Below are 24,764 nucleotides of genomic sequence, written 5' to 3' on the forward strand. Positions count from 1 at the left end.
ATCACTGATTAGAGGTGACCGTATGAACAAACGTTAATCAGAGTAGAACACAACTTTGCAGAAGAGATCAATTTCCCGCTTGAGCGCTACAGGGGTCCGGAATATGAAAGTTTGATATTATATATGATTTTGGATCTATATTATAGATTGAGCACTAGTGATAATAATTCCCAGCTATACTGTGCGAATTGTGTCTTTGAGGTTTGACTTGGGTGCTTTATGCGACCGCACTAGTACATCCGTTATTGGCGAAGTTGCGACCTGTTGTCAGGAGTTTGACGATAAATGTCGTACTGCAATTCGTTGTCACAGACATACAGACTATCTGCCCAGTAGGGATCATAAATACAATGGCTTTAATTTTTGGTACAACTGAATATTTCAATATCTGTAGGTACTGCTATGATTAAAGTAGCTGCTGTAAATTAAGCTCTAGTATCAACATCTAAACCAACTGTATACATGTGGTGACTTCAAACTATGAAACCTAATACGCCAATAGATAGCATAGCATAAACCATACCTAAGTAACCAAATAAACTTTTTCCAGATCCTGCTGCTATGACTGTACTAATTATACCGAATCCTGGTATAATTAAATTAAAAACTTCAGGCTGTCCGAAGAATCAGAATAAGTGTTAGTATAATATAGAATCACCTCCACCTGCTACTTCAAAGAATGGTGTCATATAGTTTCTATCAGTTGATATCATAGTAATACCACCTGCTAATACAGCTATAATGATTATAGTTCATCCAAATAAGGCTAACTTGTATAAACGTATACCTGGACTTCTCATGTTTAATACTGTTGTTATAAAATTCATAGCACCTAACATACTACTTATACCACTTAAGTGTAAACCAAAAATAGCTAAATCAACACTTGGTCCACTGTGAGACTGTATACCTAATAATGGTGGATATAATGTTCATCCTGTCCCTGCTCCATTTTCCATTGTTGCTAGGATACCTAGAATCGAACTAGGATATACTATGCCACATACACTCTAGAAAATGCTTATTCTTCTATTAAAGAATATCCAACATCAGTTTTTATAGTTAATTTAAAAGCTAATTTGTAACGTATCGTAATAAACTTTTCTTCACGTGTTGGAGCTTTTGGAGTAAAAGGTTGAGTAAGTGGTACTTAATAATAAAAATATTTCTATATCAAATATCCATCCCAAAATCAAGTTAATAAAGATGATGAAATAGTTTGAACCATTTTGAGAAAAATGGAAATAAAAAAATAATTTTTTATGATAACACAAATTGAACAGGCTAATTTGCGCAAGAGAGTACAAATTGAGTGCGCGGTTTGGCACCTCGATGTCGGCTTAGCTCATCCTCATGCATGCAGAAATCATGAAAGGTTCGACTGTTCGTCGATGAAAGAGCTACATAAGCTGAGTTTGATACGTCGTGAGACAGTATGGTTTCTATCTTCTAGAGGGACTTAAAGTAGATTGAAGAGAGCCCCTTCGTACGAATGGTGTTGGGTAGATTGATCTCTGGTTTACCTGTTGTTTATGATTTATATTACATTTATGTAATCAATGAATTTAACTGAATGCTCATACTTAAGTATTTGATCTCATAGGCATGGCAGGAAAGCTATATCAATTTAAGATAAGTGTTGAAAGCATCTAAACGCGAAGCAAACTTTATGACACTTATATACGTGGTAGAACACTACGAGATTAATTGTTTTTAACAAATGATAGGCTTTAGTTGTAAGAATGAAAACATTTTTCGATATAAAGTACTACTTATTTCAATATACTAGTTATTTTTTCATATCATTTAATAACGCCTTTTTGGCATAAAATTAATGCAACCGTTTTATAATCGGTAGAAGTGAGTGCGATACTTACACTAGGCTAATTAGTCCGTTGTTTCTGATTTTTCGGCGAATTAAATTAAAACCACCAATACCTCAGGTGTAACGGGCCAGAGCCCGGCCATAAACCATGTGCCATGGCCTTAAGGGATTGTGTGGGCGAACGGAGGATAGACACCGCCTTCGGCAGAAAGAACCCGGTGTTCTTCGGCAGAAGAACACCATGTGGACTCTTCCCTCTTCAAGATTGTTGTAAACAGCATGTTGGCCTAGTGCAATTGAATCAATTCCGCTACAGCCCTTCACATCAGGCATCAGCACACCAACCAATCAGAAGCCGTACGTTCTGATAAAGCCACTCAGGAGCGGGCCCACTACTTCTTTACCTAGGTATTCCAGCCGTTACAAAGGCTTTACCACCTACCTTGTCAGCTTACATACCCATACTTTATAGTATTCGCATATCCATATCAAAAATATATATCTGATACATACATTACTCGAGTATCCGCAGTCTACGGATTTCATTATTAATAACATCAACGTCATTAATATGAATAATATGAATAATATGGATAATATGATTAATATGATTACTAATATCATCAATATTACTAATATCATCAATATTACTAATATCATCAATATTATTAATATTATTAAAAGATTGATAGATCTTCCTCAGGGAATTAATTCAGAGACTCTATATGATCAGAAACCTCCAGGGCTGGCGGCTGGCCATAGCTCTAAGTAGCTCCTATAGTCTACTTCGTACTAGTAATAGTGAATTAGTGAGACATTAAAGGGCGCGGGTTCGAAGTCCAGACCGTGGTATCTTTGCTTTTGCAAAGTAGATAGTCCTGTGCATATCTAATACGGACACAGTGTATGATAATACTCCACGTCTATAATGCGCAGGTATCCACAGTTACAAATTTGGTTCTAATTAATTAAGACGATTTTAATTTGAAAATTGTTGTTTTTGATTTTGTTTGGTCTTAATTTGGGCTCACTACAGTAAGGACACACCTCTGAATCTGTGAGAAAAGTATCTCTCCAAAGTTTCGGCATACCGCCTTATTTCGGCATCTGCCGCACCTCATGGACCCGTCGTTCTATACGTTCGTTGCACTTGCCTTCCTTACATACTATTGATCACCAGTGGTATTTGTAGGTGTTGATATACTGGAAGGAAAAGAGGAAGATGAAATACAACTTGATTAGTGTAAAAGGAATAGGAAGGAAGTGAGGCTATCTAATGTGTGGGTTTGTGGGTCCCTCGGTGGTGAGTCGGCAGAATCATCTAAACAAATATTGCTCGAGACGTTCCTGTTACTAGTCCAAGCCGGGTATTTTACCCCAACCAATGCTGAGCCCTCTGTCCCAACGTTGTACCATGGAATGTCCCATTTCCAAGAGGTACTCAACCTTTAAAGAGCATTATCTTTCATGAGTTTGAATTTCATCCTGGCTCCCAGTTTCTGGTCAATACTGCACAAAAATACAGGTATTGTTGGCAGGATGTGTGCCACCTAGGACAGATAAAGTCAATCTCGTCCAAGTAACACACCCAATTGTGAAAGTCACGACGAGCGGTAAGAGAACTACGCATGGAGAGAGATATGATGAACGTAAATGGTATGAGTATGGTTTGACCATACTCAACTTTGATGCTACACAATGCCTGTACACTGACTGGAAAATCTATAGATGGTTGACGGGGCTGGCTGGACGTCCTTCTGATCAGATGCTTCCTGAACCTTTACTGCAGGGTAGCAGGTAGGTGTCTGCCATGCTAGACCGAACGGCAGAGTGAGACGAACTCAAGTATAAGAATTAACAAGTCCGCACCGCTGTCGATAAGTGGCCTTGTCTTGATGGAGATACCATTGACTGAACACTACGACAATAATCCAATATCGACTCAAAAGCGCTTTACACTTTTTCCCCCTTACCCTCATACACAGCAAGGCCTTATGCATGTACACAGCAAAATACAGAGGCGACGGATGAGCACGTACGGCTCAAACACCGTGTACCGTGAACAGTGTTAATCAGTTAAATTGTTCAAGTATAAAGGCATACCGAGATATTCCACACATTTCTTCTCTGTAGGCTACTAACTTGTTATATCTGGCATATAAGCGGGGCATAGCCTGCGAAAGAACTGATCGGATTACCAAAATTCAACGGAGCCTAGTTAGCAGCATTTACAAGCCGAACTCGGCACTGTGGGAGTTTGACTTCCAGTGCTGATAACCGTGTTGCGTGGTGCCTGATCCGTAGGCAGCGCTGGTATTGAAGTCAGAAGCATGGTGCTCAAGGTGGCGCTAGAGGTTTTTGCCCGGGTTGAACAAACTTTTGAGGTTACCCTGGTCAATTGACACTGGTTACCAAGTGCGAGACCGCCTTCCATCAAGCACGAAGCTTGATATTCCCTACGGGGGTCCTCGACCAAAACCTGACCAGAAACGTCAAATGAAACCCGACCCGTATCACAAACGCTCCAGGAATGAGCCTCAAACGCTAATTAGTTTGCATTATGCTCAGTCAAATGACCGACCGTATGTCTAGATTGATGTTTGCAAAGACTTACGAAAGCACATATCTTCCTTCAATTTTGCAAATTTCTGGGTCCAAGATTGGCATTCGTCAAGATCAAGAAACGCAAAACAACCTGCGTCGCTAGAGTCATCTGGCTGATTCAAAGTTCCCAACGTATGGTTCGGCACAGACCTAGTTCGCTAATAGGCTGATTAGCAGGAGGTAATCAAGATACATGAGGGAAGGTTAAACCCAAACATTTAATAGCTTCTTTCAAGGTCATCAGCATGTTATTATAGTACAACGCGACCCGTGGCTATGTCGCGATTTGGGCGCGACCATTTATCAACCCAAATTTAGCGCAACCTACGTTGAGTTGTTGGCACAAATGGATCTTAATCTAGGCCTCGACTCCGTTCTTGTCCAAAACTATATTCCAGCTTTTATTGCTGCCGCAGATGATTTTCGGATCCCTGTTGGAGCGTGCTTTTACTCGGCGAAGTACCATGCTGTATCTGACAGCGGTATTCAGATAGTGGTCTCTTTTTCGTGTATTCGTCATTTGAAACTTTGACAGATTTGCTAAATATGGAGCCACCGGAAGATATCCTTGCGTTTCAGTCAGACAGGCCAATAAACACTACGCCTGGGGTTACCATCAATCCCAGATAACACTAAAGTGATATCTCACTTTCTGTCAGGTACATACTGTAAAGAAGTTGAAACGGTCGAAAAATACGTCGGTGGTTTCATAATCATTCTGCAGAGTATATGCTGCGCGACTGATCCGGGCGAGCAAGCTTAAAAGCGGAATGGTGGTGTTAATTCTACGCATGTTGTCTATCCGTTCTTATAGAGAAAATGGCTGAGTCGGCGCTGATATAGGTTGAATGTTTGGGGCCCTTGTTGAGAATCGTTAGCAGGATGATTTTTCTAAGTCGAGAGCTCTAGATGTGATTAAACTCGATGGGTAGGTTTAATGACTCGGGACCAGGAGCGCTGATTCATGGAAGTTAGAGTCAACGTTGCGAAAGCCACCCTCGTGGACGCGGAAATAACCTACCAAAGCTATCTGAGGACAGAAAAGATAAGCACAGAGCAGATGAAAGAAAGTCAACTGACCACTCCTATCTTGAGAGGAACCAACTCGAACGATTTGTTTTTCATCATTCAAACTGCCAAGATTCGGTCATTTTGCCAGATAAACTCTGGCCTGTGGATAAAGGCAAATGATTGTGAAAGCCGCCAGGTTCGTAATTCTAGGAAACAGATTGCGTGAACTTTACTTGCAAATCATACACCCCTAAGAATTTTCTTGTACTCCGCACCCGATCAAACCCAAGATATTCTGGATCCAAACACCCGCAAAGTGTACAATGGGCGAAATCTCGGCAATCAAGGCTAGCCCCTCTACAATGCTGCTTATCAGTAAATTCACATCAGATTTCCGTTCGACTACGCTGGTTGCATGTATAATATCCTGCGAGAATTGCGTCCGTGGGATCTGAGACCACTCCTAAAGCTCTGGTATCAAACACAAGATTACTCATCACCTCGTATCTGTTGGTGTGGAAAAAACTGATTGATTTACGTTTTCATGTTCCCGGGGCGCCTAGTGCTCAGTTTTCAGCTACGGAATATCAAAGTAATCATCAAAATAGTGAAGTCACAATCAAGTCTTTAATATTAGAAGACAATGTGACTTTTTTAGAGAAAGTCAAAAAAGGGTCCAAAAAAGCTACTCAATTTAGTGCATCATACTTATAGGTTGAGGTTTAGCCCTATTTTCCGACGCATGTCCATAATCGTGAGTTGCTCCAATACCTCAGCTTCCTTACCCACAATCCTCACCGAACATCAGGTTGGTCTTAGGTGCAAGGGATACTTAGAAAAGAATGGATTGGGCAGTCGTTGTCCGAATGAAGTACGGCGGTGTCAATGGCACACAAAGAATTCGAGTAGTCTGTATTAGCATTGTTGGTAGAGAACCTATCGCGACAAATTCGTTGAATAAACATGGGTTCTATTAAGTGAGATGACGCTCAGGACTGCCAATCCAGCATCGTGATGACCAGGATTCTGACTAACGCTTAGTCAAGCGTGACTTCATTTAGAGATGCATGTTTCCCGCTCACGGCTTTCTGGACTGATTAACCCTCGTTTACTTATGCTTAGCCCAGAATGCGCCCGAAATTCCAGGTTTATACGCAAGTTGCGTGCATACTCTCTTTGGTCAATGAACTTCATACGCAAAATTGGAAGACACAAGTGAATACAACGATGTGTACTGGAATCAGTATCGCGGTGTGATACAAAATCCGTTTCTTGATGATCATGTATGAGGAAGGCTAAATGTTCCAAGCGATTCAGTTTCGGCAAAGTATTATGTTCAACGGTGGCTCACTGGGGTGGCAAAGGTAGGTACCTCATTCTTTTCTTGAGCAGTGCTAATTCGTCCCAGCGGATACTCGGACGGTTTGCTCGGCATTCCTGAAAATAGTGATAGGCGTTTCTGAAGGGCTCTGTCAGATATTTCTAATGAAGCCACCTGAAACACAAGAGCGGCCCATTTCTAAGCCTCCCTCCGAGCAAGCCATTCGATACCCAAACAACGAATGTGACTATACTATTTTCGGCAAAGTCGAGCTCGCGAATCCAACATCAAAGCTTTAGAAGCGGTGCCATTTTTGGTAGTGACGAAGAAATTCTCCTATACGGTTATTCTATCCTCATTACTGTAATTACGGCGCAGAATAACTCTGCAGCTCTGCACGATAGTGGCGTGACCAGGGAAACGGACACCAGGAGCTTTCACTCCGCCAACCTTCTTGGATATAGATCCGCGACTCATCCGTCAGAGCTGAACACGGGGTACTTCTTCAATTCCACTCTGCCAAGTACCATTAGTGAATCCGTGCCAAGCAAAAGCCTTGCATTTTACTTCGGTGGGATGCGAGGCAAAGACTTTGTTTGATGGTGAGGCCTGCCATACTGCCTGGGCTACGCCCTCACCACCTGGGACCACCAACCTCAGTAATCTAGCTTAGCTTCCTTCTTCCTCCTCTTCTTCTAGTCAACGTCGAGTGTTTTCACCTTTCAGATTTTCCTTTGTAGGATCCTGCAGTCAAATAGACTTGAGTCAGATCTCCTCCGACAATGGCTCGGCAGATACAGCAGCTATAACTTTGATCATGGTTAACATAGGGATATCTGGTGACCAAAAAGTCTGGAAGAATTTTTCGTTACCATCGTCCCTCATCAACCGAGCTGATCACCAGGTGATATGGATACCGGTTTCCGAGCGCGGAATTCTGGCCGTGATCGGAGGAGTCCTTAATCCGCAAAACATTTTCTTACAGGCCTATCAATCTCTAAGGCAAAAGAAATGTCCGAAGCGGTCTCTTGAATTGACGCTTATATATTCCTAGCGGCAACATGATTTTGCTAATACGACCCAGAACGAGCGCGACCCGGAGTGGCTATTAGTGCTTTCGGATATTACAAAATGATAAAAGCCCGCCCTACCATTTAATATTATTAAAGAACGATGTAGGGCCGAAGAGATGAAGTACGCTCAAAAGAGGCAATTCGACTATTTTAATGTCCTCAATCGACAACCACCTCTTCTGCGGCGACTGACGCTGATCTTGCATTATATCCAGTAGCTAGTAGTTAATTTGTCCGCTAGGCAGAGAATAGGGGCCTAAAGAGAAGGCGGGATCTGGGCGTGTTCCCAACCTGAAACCTGAGTTCGGGGGTCTCCTCGACGTTGCTGAATGCTGATCTCCATCATTTCTTTATGTAGATCGTAGTGCCCGCGAATCAATTCTAGGGATCACGATCAACGGGCTCACTATACCGATATAAGTGAATCTCAAAATGCCAGGACTTATCGGCAATGACTGCCATATTTCCAGTATGAATAATGGAGATGCCGAAGGAAACGTACCCCTTATGCCAGTATTAATACACCGAAGGAAGAGACGGTTCATGAATCAGAGACTTGTCGTCAAATCAAGGCTCTGCACCGTTCACATATTATATACAGATCTCACGGCCTCAGCCAGGCTGTCTTAGATACTTCTCCTTAAAATCATGAACTTTCTGTGGTGATAGAATTCGCAAGTTTTCCTCACTCAGCCAGAACTCGCCTATCACATTGAAATTGGATTTTGCAGGAATTTTCCTTCTCTTCCGCAGATAACAGGAGCGGCGCAAAGTGGCGATATTAGATATTGGTGTGATACCGTTGCATGTGACAAACGCGTTTGGAACAGTGGCGAAAATATTCTTCGTTGCGTTGCGTGACATCGCAGTGCGCACGGCCAGTGTCCGTAGATTTTCCTGCGGTACATACATTGATGCTCGCACGTAAAATTGGTTGCTTCCTCTGTGGTGACAGATGACAGTACGAAGTACCACAAGTGAAGCAACGATCGCTTTTGGGGCCTTAAAAGAGCGTAGCGTCAGCATGACCTCGTCTGGGGAATTCAAGAAAACCTTACCATAGTGCGTCAAGGATAAGAGCAGGGCGTAGTGGGAATTCTAGGAATGAGAGTAAGATAGATGGTGAAGAGGGGGAAGCTCGCGGCAGTCTGATCTCACCAGACAGGTCGAGTCATAGAGGAACTATACCAAACCCACAAGCACGTAAGTCCTGGACTCTCTGAAGGTCGCCGTACGGTAGGCAAGAAGAGATTGAAAGAGTGTTGACATTATGAGTGAAAAGAACTTGACTGTAAAGACTGTCTCCGACCTTCCGACCAAACTGATGATCTGACCGAGAGGTGGTTGATGATGTTCTCAATCCCGCATCGCAAAGACTAAATAACGTCTCCCGACCATAAGGCCATCAGGCATCCTTACCTCTACAAGAGAACCACTCTAAGCACATGTAACCAAATCCCCCACTACAATGGGTAACTACACGGAATTCACTGTCAGGCTCAGACTTATGTATAAGAGGGTCACGGGTGAGATGAATACTTTCATAACCAAATAATCATATACAGTTTGGAAGAAATGTGTGATAGCCCGCTTAACCAAGCACGGTTGCAGGATGCTTGGTTAGCATAGATCTGGTATAGATCAAGTTGCTAGTCAATATGCATGAATCTTGACATTTCCTGTCCCCATGACTTGATTAACCATTTGACAAATTGCGCTAATTGTGACATCATACTCGTGAGACTTGATCAACTGCACGGCCGGATGATAGATAAGCAGAGCCTGTAGAGGTCTCCAAATATGAAGTATATGCCCGGCGTCTTCAGATGACAAGTCACGTTTCTAGTAGACATGATTAGACAATATGGCACAGCAAGCGCTTTATGGGCCGCATGCCTCAAACCAACGCAATTGGTCTATGGGATCTTCAGTAATTCTAGGTCTATCCAAGAAATCCCATAAGAGACCGAAGCCTCGGTTAGCACACCAGAAGGGAGAATCGTCTATGATTTGCAAAATTTATTCCTCGAGATCGATCTCCGTCGATCTTGACCATCTCGATTCTGTCGATGATGTATTTCTTTAACCACATGCAACAGGATATACGGGTGGAATTATCGGGGATGATCACATTCCGTTCGAGAATAGGTTTTGCAGAGACTACCTTTCCACCAGTCAGGGTCTCCTTGCGATTGAAGCCAAAGAACGTATAGAACAGTTGTCGCTCTTCGAATACGTTCGTTTTGCTGGCGATGGGCGATCTGCTTCGCTTTGGGCGTGAATGAGACTCTCCCGGTAAGCGTTCTCTTTGAACTTCCCCCAACCTGTTTGGGTTTGGAGGCAATGGGGGATTGCTCGGCGATTCCCTGGACCGCTTCTGAGATAGCCCTGCAACCAGTAAAGATTTACGATTCGAATATCCGCTCATTCAGATTGTCACTCGTTTCCGATGTCACAGAGAAAATTACGTTGGTCGTCCTCGTCACATATATATGGTTTTCTTGGCCAGCGATACACTTAATTGATACTAGAATTAAATCATCCTTTTCACACTGTTGTGAGTACAACTGCCTCGAGGATTGTTGGAAGATATGTAGAAAATGGAATAACGTAACGTCGATCCGTACTTACCAATACTAGGTACTATGACTGTGAGGGCCACTTTTGATTTCCAGATTGATGCGCCCAGAACCTAGTACTGTACAATGCACACACATGAGTGGGCCTCCGACACAACTTGGATGATATTCGAGGTCTAATATATTCTGTCATTGGCCCACTCCCACCACATGGGCTGCACTCCAAACCTCTCTAATTGGCGTCTCCTCCATACTCTTGTAGCTTAGATCGAGTCTGTGGGCCATGCATTTCTTTCAAAAAACGGCCAAGTACCGGTATCAGTACGGTATTTCGGTCGAAGTTGTTCGCCAATAGGTACGATTGCTCATGCAGAATCACCTGAATGACGGTATTCAGATATTGCAGGAAAAACAGGTGAAGATAATGGCAGACCGGCTAAGGCTTTTATTCACTTACTCTTCAATCTTACTGATTAATGATCTCAATCTTTACTGTTTATAGGTAGTAGATCAAACCGTGAACCTTGTATCTTGTTTTATTGTCTCACGAATAGGGAAGACTGGGATGAAATGCTAAATTTCGAGAGCTGCAAAACTGGGAGTGGTGGCCTGAACCTAGCTTCGTACAGTATTCTCCGTGATTCATTTTTTTCACTTACAGTAACCTTTCAAAGTATATCATAATATTAAAAACTAGATACCACAGCAGCAGAGCTACGCACATGAATTATAGACAGCCAGTATAGAATCTCTAGACACTTGTATTGTTTCCGTATTGTGGGGGTCTTTCCACTCGGTATACTGATCGCAACAGAGCATGTCTGTGTCATGAAAAGATTATAAGAATTAAGAGTTGCCGAGATTGTATTCTCTTACTGGGTTCTTGATTCATTGGATCTAGTCATCCATCGTTTGGTGCTCGATTCAGAACCCGACGAGGCTACGTAGGGTCCGCAATTAGATCTCCATTCACTTTTAAAAAGTAGACGATCTTTCACGAATATTGAGAAACAAGTGTCTCGTCATTTTTTTGAGTGGTATATATTGGCCTAAGTATGAGTGGGGGCAGTTACTGCCGTTGTTGTGCGATATATTGATTCACTGACGGGGACGGTAGTGGTTACATTGACAGTTTCCACAACGATGGTTGTAGTCTCCCAAATAATAGTCTCCCAAACAACAAGTTGCTGGTGAACCGGGCCCCCATAGGCAGTTTGAAGGAAGAGAATGGCCGCAATCACAACGGTCTTGAACAGCACAAGCATTCGGTTGAAAACCAGTCAACTTGAACCAGTGTGGTTCGTAAGTAGATTGGTTGTTATAGAGAATGTGAGAACGAAAAACATGGCTAGCAGGGAAGATAATTAAATGGTGCATTAGATGAGGTAAACATAGGCAACCTCTGGGGTCTGCGAAGCGCCTCTACTCAATATTCTTGTTCCGTATCAAATTCAGTCAGACAGAGGCGTGGTGTTATTCGTGCGTGATTGGAATTAGCCATTTTCGGTGTCCCGACTGTCCTTCTTTGTACTTTTTCCTAGGCTATGTTTCCGAAAAAACCAACCAAACACATGGAACCCTTACGCGCCCTTCTTCCCCAAGAAGCTATGGCAGCTGGAATGCATGTGAGTGGGGCTCTTTCCAAAGCAGTCTCAGCCGCCGATCGTTGTGATTTCAAAATCCAACAAATTGACGACACAAGAATGATAATCGACATCCTCCGCAGAAGAGATTGATGTTCTTCGAAACCGAGGTCTCCCGAATGAGGGACCTAGCTAAGACCAGTCGTGTTCCTAGCCAACCGTTGACGTGAGATTTCCTTCGTCAGGACAAGCTCCTGAGACGGACGTATTCACGCCAGAAATGTTACCATATATGTTGGCCGGATGGGATAATCCGATCCATTGCCCCCTTATTTCGTCGTATGGACGGGCTGTTAAGGTATCAAAGACTTCTCTTTGTAAGAGTGAGGTGTAAGTTCATTAAGCAGTATCCCCTACCCGCCGTTGATTGAGCATGAATGTTTTCCACACTTGGATCGAGATTCTCAATCACATTTCCAATTGGGAAGAAAGCTGCAGGGGGCGTATTATCTACAGTGAAAAGCGGATGTAATTACCGTATATCTGTGATATGAAATCGGACGTGCAGGGCTGAATCGACCAGACGAGATGGCCTCTACTCTGAGCGCCGATTAGCTCATCTTGGCCGGTTATTATTGACACGTACCCGGTAGGGACGTAGTGGAACAATGGCGCGGAATGTTCTAGTCACCGCTCGGCCCACGTGCGGTATCGTAGTTGTTCTGCTATCCGACTAATATGAGTCAGGAGATTGTCCGCTCAGATTGGACGTCCTGACCTTTCCACGACGTTGCTATTGTAATAAAATTCTACTTTTTGAAAGATCCTGAAGCCAGGGCTAGATATTTTCATCTCGGTGACTATCTGGGTCGGCCAAAGGTTATCGAAGGGGCTGTGCTGTCCTATTTCCTCAATTTACAAGCCATTTATTTGTGCTCGGCCCATTTGTGATACGATCTACTTCACTCAGACTCCTGAATATTGACCAAGTCCTCGGTCAAGCTTTGTATAACCAGGCATTCAACAATCCCCACCGGAAATGGCCCACCTAAATTTGGACACCCATCTACCATCTCCATGACAACAACGACCTCAGCCTGAACCCATCCGGAATTGCTAGCCCTGAAGGCCCCTTGAGTCTATGGAACGTTTTATTCCAAGCCCAGATCTGAGCGAGCGATTTCTGATAATGTCGTCGAGAGTGGGGAAAGAGTCCTGATATCCACATCTATCGCTCAGGCACATCGAGGGTCCCTAGCGACCGAGGGCTTCCTCGCATTTCTTTTTCTCGGTCTAAATCTTCTTAGCCTAGAAATTGCTAGAATTTTACAAAAGACATATGTACTCTCAATACCTATCCGAATCATAAGTAATCTAAGTCTATTATTCTATAATATACTCCTAGTTGTCTTGCGCTTATAAAGCTACCGGGTAGTTGACGGAGCCGAATACTAGCGGAGGAGGCCTGATTTGATTCGTACTTATCGAACTCTCACGTCATGAGTACAGCCTCAAGTATGACTTTCCTCGCTGACCATTGTTCGTCGTAAGCCTACGTTGCTGTATCAAAATATCTGAGAACGAACTGTCGAATGAGTACCTACGACGACAAAATGACGATAAAATACCCCGATTTTCTATGAAAACGCGTCAAAGTACTAAATATGGCATGCATGTGATTTAATAGACATGTACTCATTTGGATTTCGTGCAGTGAGTGCATTCGCGGAAAGCTTTTTGCCCATTCGGACGAATCCGGAAGCAAGCAAAAACAGCACTTGAGTCTTTAGAGTTCCGATGATGATCTTTGTGATTAAAATGACGTCTATATAATCAGTGAAGCATATGAAATCTTTTTGCCATAGTCCGTGTATATCTAATTCTTTATTTCCTTTACCAGGTAAATCGTGTCCTCCAGCTCGAGGCACCCTTCGTACGAGAATCGATCACCTGATTACCCCGTAAACTCCACTCATTGATCCTATGTTCTGATACAATCTATGCGAATACGCGAGCATTTCCATCTCTAAACAAACCTTGTCTTCCCGATATCTCCACAGCGGTCCTGCCGGTAGATAATACGTTTATTTACCGGGTTAGCATTTAATTTCAGGTAATAGATTACAGAGTAAAGCGAGCTACGGTGAGGTATCCAGAGTTCTCCTTGCCCTTTCCTCCAAACATCGCATACAAATCTTGTTTGAATCTCATACTGATACAATCTCTACATTAATTAGACACTAAAAATGGCTGTTCTTAATCACAAGCGGATTAAGGTTCCTTTTGGGGAAGAGCATGCAATAATAGTTTGTATCCCTCAAAAGGATAAACGGAAACCCAGCACAAACACATCTGTTCCATGGGCATATAAAGCCTCTCCTTCTGTGATCGCCGGCACGAGACAGCGCTATACGCCGTCTGTGGGAGAATGGTATCCCGAGCGAGGATTAGTAAATCAACTATCACAAAGCCTGATTGAATGGAACAATATCGCATTGGAAGTAATATACAACACCAACGATGACAGGGTACATGCTTCTAATACTGATATTGATGATTTGAGAGTAAACCCCTTCACCGAAGCCAGCCACACGCTTTGTGAGGAAGCAAGAGCAGCTGAACGCCTCATATCGCAAACGGCTCAAGTGAAGAAAATATTTCACCGCGCTAAGGCAGATTGGGTAGCTTGTCAAAAACACCTGAGAGAAAAAAACACTCAATACAACGCTGGAAGGGAACAAAGAATTTCTGAACTTGGTAACAGACTTACCCAGTATCGAATGGAGATCCACAATCTTGAAGCTAAGGTTGTCAATCTCGAGAAGTGTAAAAAAAACTCCGAGGTAAACATGCTTCGGCTTCGCAAATTCATCAACCACGCCACAAGCGACAACAAGAAGCTACAGATTGAGAACAAAGAGCTCAAGAAAAATATGCCAACACCGCTCGTAGAATCTGTGGATGTCTTACAACAGCAACTACAGCGTCGTGAGTACCATATTGATAAACTTGAGGAGAAGAACCGCCATCTCGAGCAGAAGATCGACTGGATGGAAACACTGCTATTGACCGAAACGAAAAACAACCTGGATTTGATCATTGACGGGGTGGAGAGGGTTGATCTAAAACTCATTTCTGAAGCTGCCATTTGTCTCCTAAGCAACCACGAGTTGCAGGTGCGGAAAATTGATTCGGGGCGAGCAATAGCCACGAGACCTACCTCCTGGTTCAGCTCCAGTTTGCATAAAGTATCAAAACTCCCTATGCCGTTTCCCTTACGTTTCTGAATATGACACTGAGGAAGCGTTGTTGCATTGTATAAGCTAGTGTATTATTGTATTTGTTGAAGGGCCGACGGTGGTCAATGAGGTGTGATTGGACCCACGGAATTTAGATCACTGACTTGTCGAAGTGACAGTAGAAATAAAAGATGTTCTTATTTCAGTTACCTTCTATTTTTTAACGAAACAATATTGACTGTGACGTGATGAATAAATGGAAAGCTTACTGCTTAGTAAGTTGATCGAGCCTAGCATCTTGAATATACCTTTATTAAGTTGTTTACCGTATTGTTTGCTATATCCTTACCAATATCAAACTTTAGATAAAAGATGACTTATACTCAGTACGGTGGGTGGGTTCATTGAGTACGCGGGATTGAGGCCTGTACCTAAGCTGGTACGTCATTTTGTAGAAATCTTGATTTCCTCTAAATAAGACGAGACCAATAAGAAAAGACCAAAGATAGCTACATACTATGTAGGACTCATATCATAGTTCACTTTAGCGCTAAATCTCAAAGCAGGGTGATCTTCAGAAATTATAGGTGAGCGGCGTGAAGTTGTGTGCGCAGGACCGGCTTTTTGGTTTTGGATAACACGAAATCTGCCAGTAGCCGGTATTGCAAGTGTCAAACCATGGAAACGATAGATAAACTAACGGGAAACTCTACAGGTCAGTGTGCTTGCGTGTTTTCACGGGCCCCGGGGCCTGCCCGACAGTGAAGTTATCTGGTTGATTCCGCCAGCAGTCATGATGCTTGTCACACAAAGATCAAGCCATGTATGTCGAAATATAAGTAATTCATATCGTGAAACTGCGAATGGCTCATTAAATCAGTTATCGTTTATTTCATAGTACCTTGCTCCACGGACACCTGTGGGAATTCTAGAGCTAATACATGTTTTGTACGCCATTTACGAAAAGCTTTAGACGAACTCATTAACTTTAATTCAACCGTCTGCGTGGTATTCAAGGATCTCAAAGGCTGGAGGGGAAAAAGAGAAAGAAGAAGAAGCTACAGTACATCCCAAATTTTGAGGTGGTGCGCGTAGGGTCGCGTGGTTAACGGTATCTCCCTTCCGATACTGATTTCTTCTGCAGAAGAAATCCAAGTCCGCAGTCCAAGTCCGCTAACTCCCGTCAACTCGTAACAGTACGCGTGGCACACGTGGTGGGCGTGTCCATGTCCTCCCATGTTCTTTCTCGCATCCTGAGGTTGCCCGGTCCCATGTTCGCAACAACATGCCTAAAACTCCTGACTTCAGGAATGGGTGTTCTATATCTGCTCGATGAACCCTCAATGATGGCCACTAGTCTCTACCATTATCAAGTTTCCTATATTAGACGATCCACCGTTTGAATGCTCATGGTCAGTCAGCCGCCCGATCTAGGGTGATCGATGTGCGCCACTCCCCACTATGGTGACTCCCAGGCAGTACAGCTACAAGAACCTACGTATAGAAAGAAGAGGGTGAAGCAACTGTGTCCTATGCAACGAAGTAATCAAGACGAGGAGGAAAAAGCAAATGAAGCATCTCATCGAAGAAGGCGAAGTCGAGCTTTAAATACTCATCGTGGGATGGGGCGGCGGCAAGGCGGCAGATCCCCATGGCAAGACCCGCATGGAAGGTTCCGCATGGTAGTAAACAGAAAAGCAAAAAATCCTCAGGCCTCTACGCTCCCACGTGTGAAAGGTCACAGCACATCACAAATAGAACACGATCACCTGGCTGTCGTGAACACAAACATTAGTCACGTGGGCTCCTCTTCAATTCTCCAAGACCTTCTCCACTAACTGGCCAACCGACTCACCAGTTTGCCTGTTGGCCTTTGCCTATGCGTCACACACTGTATCAATTTCGAGGTCTTTCAGCGGGCAGATTAAACACCATAACTAAAACATAGAGCTATTACTATATTTGTGTAGGAAAGACATGCAATACAAAAAAGACACTTTCACATTTTCCCTAGGGGCCCCATGGCCTGTAAGGCACGGACTAGTCAGGATGAGTCAGATTCGGGTTCAAGTTCCACATAAATTCTAATTGTAATTAAAGTACGATATAAGTGTTTGATGAATTTGAAAGAATGATACTGCTTTGATATGTCGATGGGTCAATGTTGAAGGTGTCATCCACCGGCTGAATTTTCATGATTCATTCTTGGTGATCTAGTGAACTGTGGGGCATACCCGGCTACTGCATTAGGAGCCTGTAGCCCCGCGAAACGTGTCACCCCAGTTGTTGTTTTGCGGCCATTTTAGAGCGGGTCTGTGACATAGATCATGTTGCATTTCCGGCGTCTCATATCTTGACGCGTGTTTTGACAGATTGTATTTTTTGCAATAGGAAGTGAACTTTGTCAACTTTTGTGCATGTGATGGCTATTCGGTGTAGGCTTCACTTGAAACATTTCAATCATTTCTATCGATCAATAAAGACTGCGAAGATGATGAAAACGAATCTATGCGGCTTGCGAGAATTTCTGCTTTCTCTTAGCGTCTTTGGCATACAAGGCGACTGCATACTTTGCGACGATGCGCCCGGTCAGCTTAACAGAATCCATAGGCTTCAGCCACCTAACCGGCGTTCTTGTTTTCTGTCGGGTCTCCATCGCCTATCTCAGATGCTATTCATATCATGCATAGAAATTTGGGATGCGTGATTCCACCCCGCTTCCCCATACTGAGCTTCATGGACCTCCGTGGACGATGTTCTTGGCTATCATGTATCGAAGTCTACCATACATCCTCTCTCTGGTGAGTTAGCCTAAAACATGAAATACAAGGTTTGCTTCAAAAAAACAAATACGACGCGTGGGGAACGAGCGCCTAGAGCTCACGGCGTAATGAATAGTGCACATGGTAGACGAGATAAAAATATAAATTGAACCACTAGGAGGCCCTCGCGCGAATGGTTGTCCTGCATGCCCGTCCAACTAGTCCGAAATCTGAGCTATTAATATCCAGTCTTGATGATACCTCCGCTGTTATTTGGCACGTGGGATAGTATTGCTCCCTTGAGAATGTATCATCCAGAACCATATAGACTTGACAGTATCACGGCTGCTCGTCGAAATTATTTGGCCCTCTAAAACAAGCGTACCTGATACCATGTGCCTTGACACTCGTACAAAGCGAGAGATGTACACACAGCTTGTATTAAGATGCCAACACGCGGCTGCTCAGGTAAGTACTTCATGATCAGCTAAGTGCTGTTGCGAATAACCTTGTTAAACAATCCCCTCGACCAGTATATCTGCACAGAGTGGGCCGCTATTACAGGTCATCGCTGCGACAGAACTCATCAGCTTCGTGTTTATCTTCCCAGACTGATTCATGAACTTTGTGATGAGACCGATGAAAGCTCTTATGCCGTGATATTATATTTCTCTCACCTTTGTATCCGGGTGTTACGGACCAGATTAGGAACAAATATTGACAGGAAGCAAAGAATGGACTTTCTCATAGCTTGCTGGGCTATATCACAAAAGGGTGAGTGACAATGGGTTAAATCCGAACAGTACAATAGCTTATCCTTCATGCTTAGTAATCCGCCGGTGCGGGAAACGTACACCTGCTCTGCAAAAATGGGTCTCGAGAAGAAGAGGAGAAATGGCAAGATGGGAAATCATCATACTTGAGAGTCTTGATTGGAACTTAGGTATATCCTCCGTAAATTTACTTGGCCAACCAGGAAAAAAAATGAAGCGAGAATACGATCTTCTTCTGAGACTTGGTTTTGATATCAGACCCATGTCAGAGCTCGGAACCCCACAGAACCCATTACATTCCTATCACAGCTCATAATTTCGCTCTTAGATGGAGGTTGAAATTCCTGACTTTCCAACAAATCTCAGCTCCATGTATAGACCTGGCAAACATCCTCTTTCCTGAGGGGTTCCGGCGATGTTGCCAGAGTCCTACATTGACTTTTCTTAATACCGATACCAACCAGACTCAGACTCAACGGCATATCACAATGTTCTGAGAGCAATTGTGTAGTAAACCCATACCAATTACCAGCGAACAAACAGAGAGGCTGCGCTTCCTTGGCCCGTGTCGAAGCAAGCCTCGCGCGCGACGCGATCCTTCTTTCGTGTTAGGGCCCCAAATAAAGATCTGAAGGCCAGTCACGAGTGCAACTCACGCGCACATAGTTTTCGTTCAAAAATATTGCAGTTCATTATCTATGGCTATAGAGAGTACTGAACTGAGGATTGTGTGGCCGGTCAAATGTAGACCAGTAGGATGAGAGACCTCGATTTGGAGACTTGACGTTCACTCTAACAGAAAGCCTCGACAGCATATTATATCAAGTTTAGCACATGATCGTTATCAGGGATAACACAAGGTATGCGGCGTACTGCAAGTGCTTTCTCTAGGCTTGCTATGAAACTCGCCGCTTGATTGGGTCTCCATAGTCTTGGCTAACAAATCCCCTATCTTCAATGCGGCAGTCCTCCCCCCTCCATAAATTGTCCTCTCTAGTTATTGAAGATCTGGCGGAAAAGTGCGAATATCAATTGACCTTTATTTCTGCTGCCCTGTGCTCTCTATTGAATATCACCTCCGTTTTACTAAATACACACATTGACGGTTTCTTTTGTCGTAGGTCGCCTAGGCAATGTCTTTTGATTTTGAATAGAAGAAAATGGCCGCACAAACAAGTTTGGCGGTTTTGCAGAAGGGGTCGAGATCGAAAGGGACAAGACTACCCGAAAAAACAAGATACATAAGATGGACGTGAAAGCTTCCATTCTGGAAAAAGAATTGTTTGTCTCACCCTCACCTTGTCCACCTTGTTTTTCTCCTTCAGAGCTAAGGTCTCCTGAAATAACGATCAGCTACCTCCCACCAATTGGCACAGAGCAATTATCAGGTAATGCACGTCTAATTCCAGGTGCCTTAACAATAGCCCATGTTCTGCCAGCGTTTTCCGCCCTGGAGTCTAGCTGGTGACAATCATAAATCCAGATGCTCATGTCCTGATTATATGTACTAGCATGATGGGCGTTGTGATTGTGCACCACTGAGAACCCACGGGCCGTATGTTATGCACCAAGATAGCAGAATTGTGGATTAGAATTGGCAAACCATATGATGTCTGAAAAGAAGCCAATGCCGTTCTGTATAGCAATAAGACTTGATCATTTTCTCAGGAGTCGACCAGTTTCTTGAGAATTGAAGCATATGGCAGGGATTGTTTCGTAAAACCCTCGTGGCGGTAGTGACTTCCCAAACGCAAGTCCCTGAGATTGGCTTGAAATTCGTCACTGTTTCAAACCAGTAGATAAGTGATTTTCATTGCTGGCCATTGATCGCAATCAACGAGATTGAGACGTAGACGACTGTTTATTTGAGCAATGTGTTGACTAGGGTTGCTGCTGCCCAAGTTAGTTACTGTCCTCCCCACTTCTCACCGGAAATCATCCGCCATATTGACCTCAATGACATGTTCGTTGATGAAGGTGATACCTAGTCTAACACTCACGTATACTTAGCATCCAGGAAAATATACATGACTTGACACCGAGCTAGTTGTACGATTATGTTATATCGATAATTCAAGGTTACTAGAGCAATTAACAGACTGTTTTTACCATTTTCTAAAATACAAAATCATCGCCGGTTCACTTGTGTCAAATGAGACACAAAATTAGTTCCTGTCATATATTGCGGAAATTCACTATACCAAATACATACCCATAAGTCGAGACCAGTGTATATGGAACTGGAAAGAACTCTCTTGTTTCAGGCATTATTATATCAACGCTAACGAGTCTTAAAGGTATATTGGAAGTATGACCCAGCTCTTCCTTACGTAAGAATATGGCGATCTCGTCTCTCAACGATAGAGTAGAAATAAAATAGCCGGGTTGGATGGGTGGATGAAAGTAGTGCTCTCCGCCCTTTATACTCGGCTACGTGTACATATTTAGCCCGCCCCTGCACCATCAAAGAAGATTTTTTCTCCAATTTTGAATTTTTTTGTTCGGACACGGTCAGTTTCCGGTCTATTACAAGCAGCTCCGAGTCGAATTGAACTATGCGTATTTTGAAACTCCATTAAGAATGACTCACGAACAGAGATTCGCTTTCCCAAATATTCAAAATCTTGTCAGCTGAAGTTCGTATGGATTTCCAGAAAAAGAAAGGTGGACCTGGTACTCAAGACACCTTTACCTATTCCGCCAGGTTAGTGTCAGAGAAAATTTCGAGTGAGTGATGATACTGAGTACATCATAGGAGCAAGGTGTCTATACAGTGGAACAAGCGGCTTGATTGCGGAGCGAGACAGATTGTTTGGAGATTGCAAAGATTTTGCAAGACCTTTGTTGCTCTTGCGGTTTTAGTCTGTGCGATTGCTGTGGGCGCTTTGACATTTGATGAGTTTCATCCAACGTTGTCTGATCTAGCGCGCGCAGCTGAATCTTACCTCTGTGGCTCTATATTGACTGCGATGATGTCAGAAGTTACTGCCACAATGGCACCATTTCAATTTGAGGAGCCCTCTGATATCGTACGACGAGACATGGCGATAGCGTGGTCGCCGTTGGTGCTCCCCGCACTATCGATAATCGAAATGCTCGTCGGAATGGTCTGCTGGTATTCGAGTAAAACCAGGCGGGGGAATGGTGCTTGGATGGCAATCTATTCGGCCGTGTTACTGAGCTTCGGAATTGGTCTTTCCGCATGGATATTTCGAAAGCGGCCTTCGACGAACGAGACCAGGTCTGCAAATGAAGAAAAGGTCCCGCCGGCCGAAGTGACCCCCAACTCAAAGGCGGTAGTTCCTGAACCAGAGGGAATGACAGCAGCGAAATGAAAGATTTCTCTATGCCGCCATGACCCTAGGATGATTCTTATGATTGCCGTTTGTTCCGCTATGTCTGAAGTGCTAGAAAGTTCCGACCGATATGGAAAGGGTTGGCGATATGTAACTGTCTTTCCCAACGTCAGCTCTGATCATTGTAGTTGCTTGCATCCTTCTATATCACCTTCCACAACACTCTGTTACTGGGTTTAAGTCGAAGGACTTGGTAGTAATCCTCTTGCTTCCAATATCCAGCACAGGATGCGTGGTGTTGACTATCCGGAACATGACTCAATCCAGTCGTGGAAAAGTCATGTTTGAAGACACAGTAGTTTTATTTCAACGAGGTCCTTTGATTCATCTGTTCCATCTACACAATAATGGATACTACTTACGTGAAAGCGGGCTATGTGCCGCGTCCTCGTATTTTGCCGCCAGCTACATAGACGGCACTGATAAAGACACAGTGTCTTCCCAGGGTATGCTGCTATACAGTATGTCCGAAAACGAAAATCTCATTTTCACCGATCTAGCACTTCGTCGGCCATGCCTAACAACAATTTCGATTTGTAACCCACGGCCAATAATGGGAAGAGCGAGATTGATCCCGGAGTTTCAAATTTTTAGGAATATACTTGAAAGGGTTTATTGCATCGAAAGACGGAAAGGTGCTAAATCGTCCAGTTGAAAATTCAAGGCTCTATCTCAATTCTTAGCTCCGGAGACTAGATCAATCAGCGGAGTAGAAGAAACACCTACTGTTGCCCCCGAATCTTGATATTGTAGAACCATCCTAGACATCGGTGTTGCCGGTAGGCCAAAATGTCTGAGCCAAATCACCTGATAAGTAGTTTGTCTTGCAACTGTTACGTGCCAAAAAGCTCGAAATCAACTTGTGCATTCAACTAAGGTCCGAAAGCCTGAGGGGGGAATGGAAAGAGAAATCTAATCTGCAGAAGGTATTGAGGTGGTGAGTTCATCGGAATATGCCTTCATCCTTCTCTTTACCACGCAGACGCGTGGTTACGGTATCTCCCTTCCGATACTGATTTCTTCTGCAGAAGAAATCAAAGTTCGGTATCTCCCTTCGGTATCCCCCTAACCCGTCACAGCAACTGTCTATAGAGAGTCGATCCTGCATCCGCTTTCCTGCGGTATCCCGCATTCGGATCTTATACGTAACCTGCCATAAACGTCCGGGGTCTCAGAGGTAGGAAGTAACTATCTATTTGTTTTGAATTATGACATCATGGTCTATATTGAGAGATGGTGCCTCCCGTTTTTGACAACAGTCACAGGTGCCAAAGTACAGAAATCACTAATTCTAGAAATCCAGAAAAGAGCAGGCTGATTAGATGTCGGTTGCTGTAAGAAATTCTTCAAAGGCAGCCGATCTGACTTGTGATTGAGCTCGACTCAGTTCATTCTGTTTTCGGAGGCTGGGCATGGGCATACTGTACTTATCATCAAGCGGTTCACTTGGCAGAAAAAGCTCTTCGATTTGTATATCTTCCTAGAGTTCGAGGAATTTCGTCTCCGACCTACCTAACGGCCTCAGAAAATGGAGAACAAAATACTACATACTCGTGTCCTTCAGCTGCGCGAAGAAAGCAAACAACCCGTTATTCATCCAGCCAGATTGACCACTTCAGTCGCTCCGAGAACGATCTGCCAGCACTTCCGCATGATACCCCTTTCTTTCAAGTGAAGATACGTACCACGCCAAGAAAGTCATTCGACTAGAAATACAGTCAAAGTCCAGGAGCATTCTAGCACCCGCAATTACCTAATCTTACCACATCAACCAAGCTGCACCAGATTCAAGATTGCACTATTGATATAAGACTCCAAAGCTTCAAAATCTGCGATATAATGGCACGATCAATTATCTATCATATATACTGATATTTAGTATACCAGCCTTGCACTGCGCCTAAAGGCGAGATTCTGCGTTCCATGCTTCGAATCAGAGGATCTATAGAGTCTTGATTTATATGCGCCGATGAATCCTTCAAAGCCGTATGAAATTCAGCAGTATCAATCTGGCGCCAGCGCCGGCTGGCTAGGCGAGGGTATCGCCTGAAAAGCTCGCGCTTTAGTAGGGCCCAGACCGGCTCAATTGGGTTCAGATCTGGCGAATGCGGCGGCCATTCCATCATATGAATTCCATGCTTTTCAAACCACTCCTTCGCTGGCCCAGAGACATGAGTTGGCGTATTATCTTGCTGATAGGTAATTCAGATTCGTAGAACGGAATTAGACCATTATCAAAAGCCTTAAGATATGAATTTGGGGTATAACCACTAGTCGTATCACGTTCCATGATCACTAGATCTGATCGGCCACCAATCCAGATTGTTGCGAATACCATCTACAAAATATCACGTCCGTAGACGTCTAGATTAACTAGATCCATTCGGAAGGTCTCGTTCTAGAAGCGGAACACAAATTGTACAGTCGAACTCGAGCCGCGTTGGACCGAACATTCATCGGATAATATGACACCCTCCCATCGGTCAAAATCCACCTATTTCCGTACAAAAGCCGCCTTTTTCGTGCATCCTAAGCTATAAGTTGGATACCTTTCTTAGATTTCCACTTTCAAAGGTTGTATATTCGTAAATTTGCTTGATTGTTGACTTAGAGATCGAATGAAGTAGATCGCTGATTA

The 24,764-nt window shown here is 43.6% G+C and overlaps 2 protein-coding genes across 2 annotated transcripts; both read left to right on the top strand.

Annotated features, from left to right (window-relative positions):
* Nucleotides 1–14,776: 14,776 nt before the first annotated feature.
* Nucleotides 14,777–15,283, top strand: N7539_008701 (uncharacterized protein; the record flags this gene model as incomplete). Its single annotated transcript, XM_056938296.1, has 1 exon — nt 14,777–15,283. One exon carries the CDS (start codon nt 14,777–14,779, stop codon nt 15,281–15,283), a length of 507 nt encoding a protein of 168 aa, XP_056786678.1.
* A 6,480-nt stretch (nt 15,284–21,763) lies between these two features.
* Nucleotides 21,764–22,105, top strand: N7539_008702 (uncharacterized protein; the record flags this gene model as incomplete). The annotated part of the gene is made up of 1 exon (XM_056938297.1): nt 21,764–22,105. One exon carries the CDS (start codon nt 21,764–21,766, stop codon nt 22,103–22,105), a length of 342 nt encoding a protein of 113 aa, XP_056786679.1.
* Nucleotides 22,106–24,764: the final 2,659 nt, after the last annotated feature.

Source organism: Penicillium diatomitis, assembly GCF_028827545.1.
Source record: "Penicillium diatomitis strain IBT 30728 chromosome Unknown utg000013l_segment0_segment0, whole genome shotgun sequence".
Classification (NCBI taxonomy): Eukaryota; Fungi; Ascomycota; class Eurotiomycetes; order Eurotiales; family Aspergillaceae; genus Penicillium; species Penicillium diatomitis.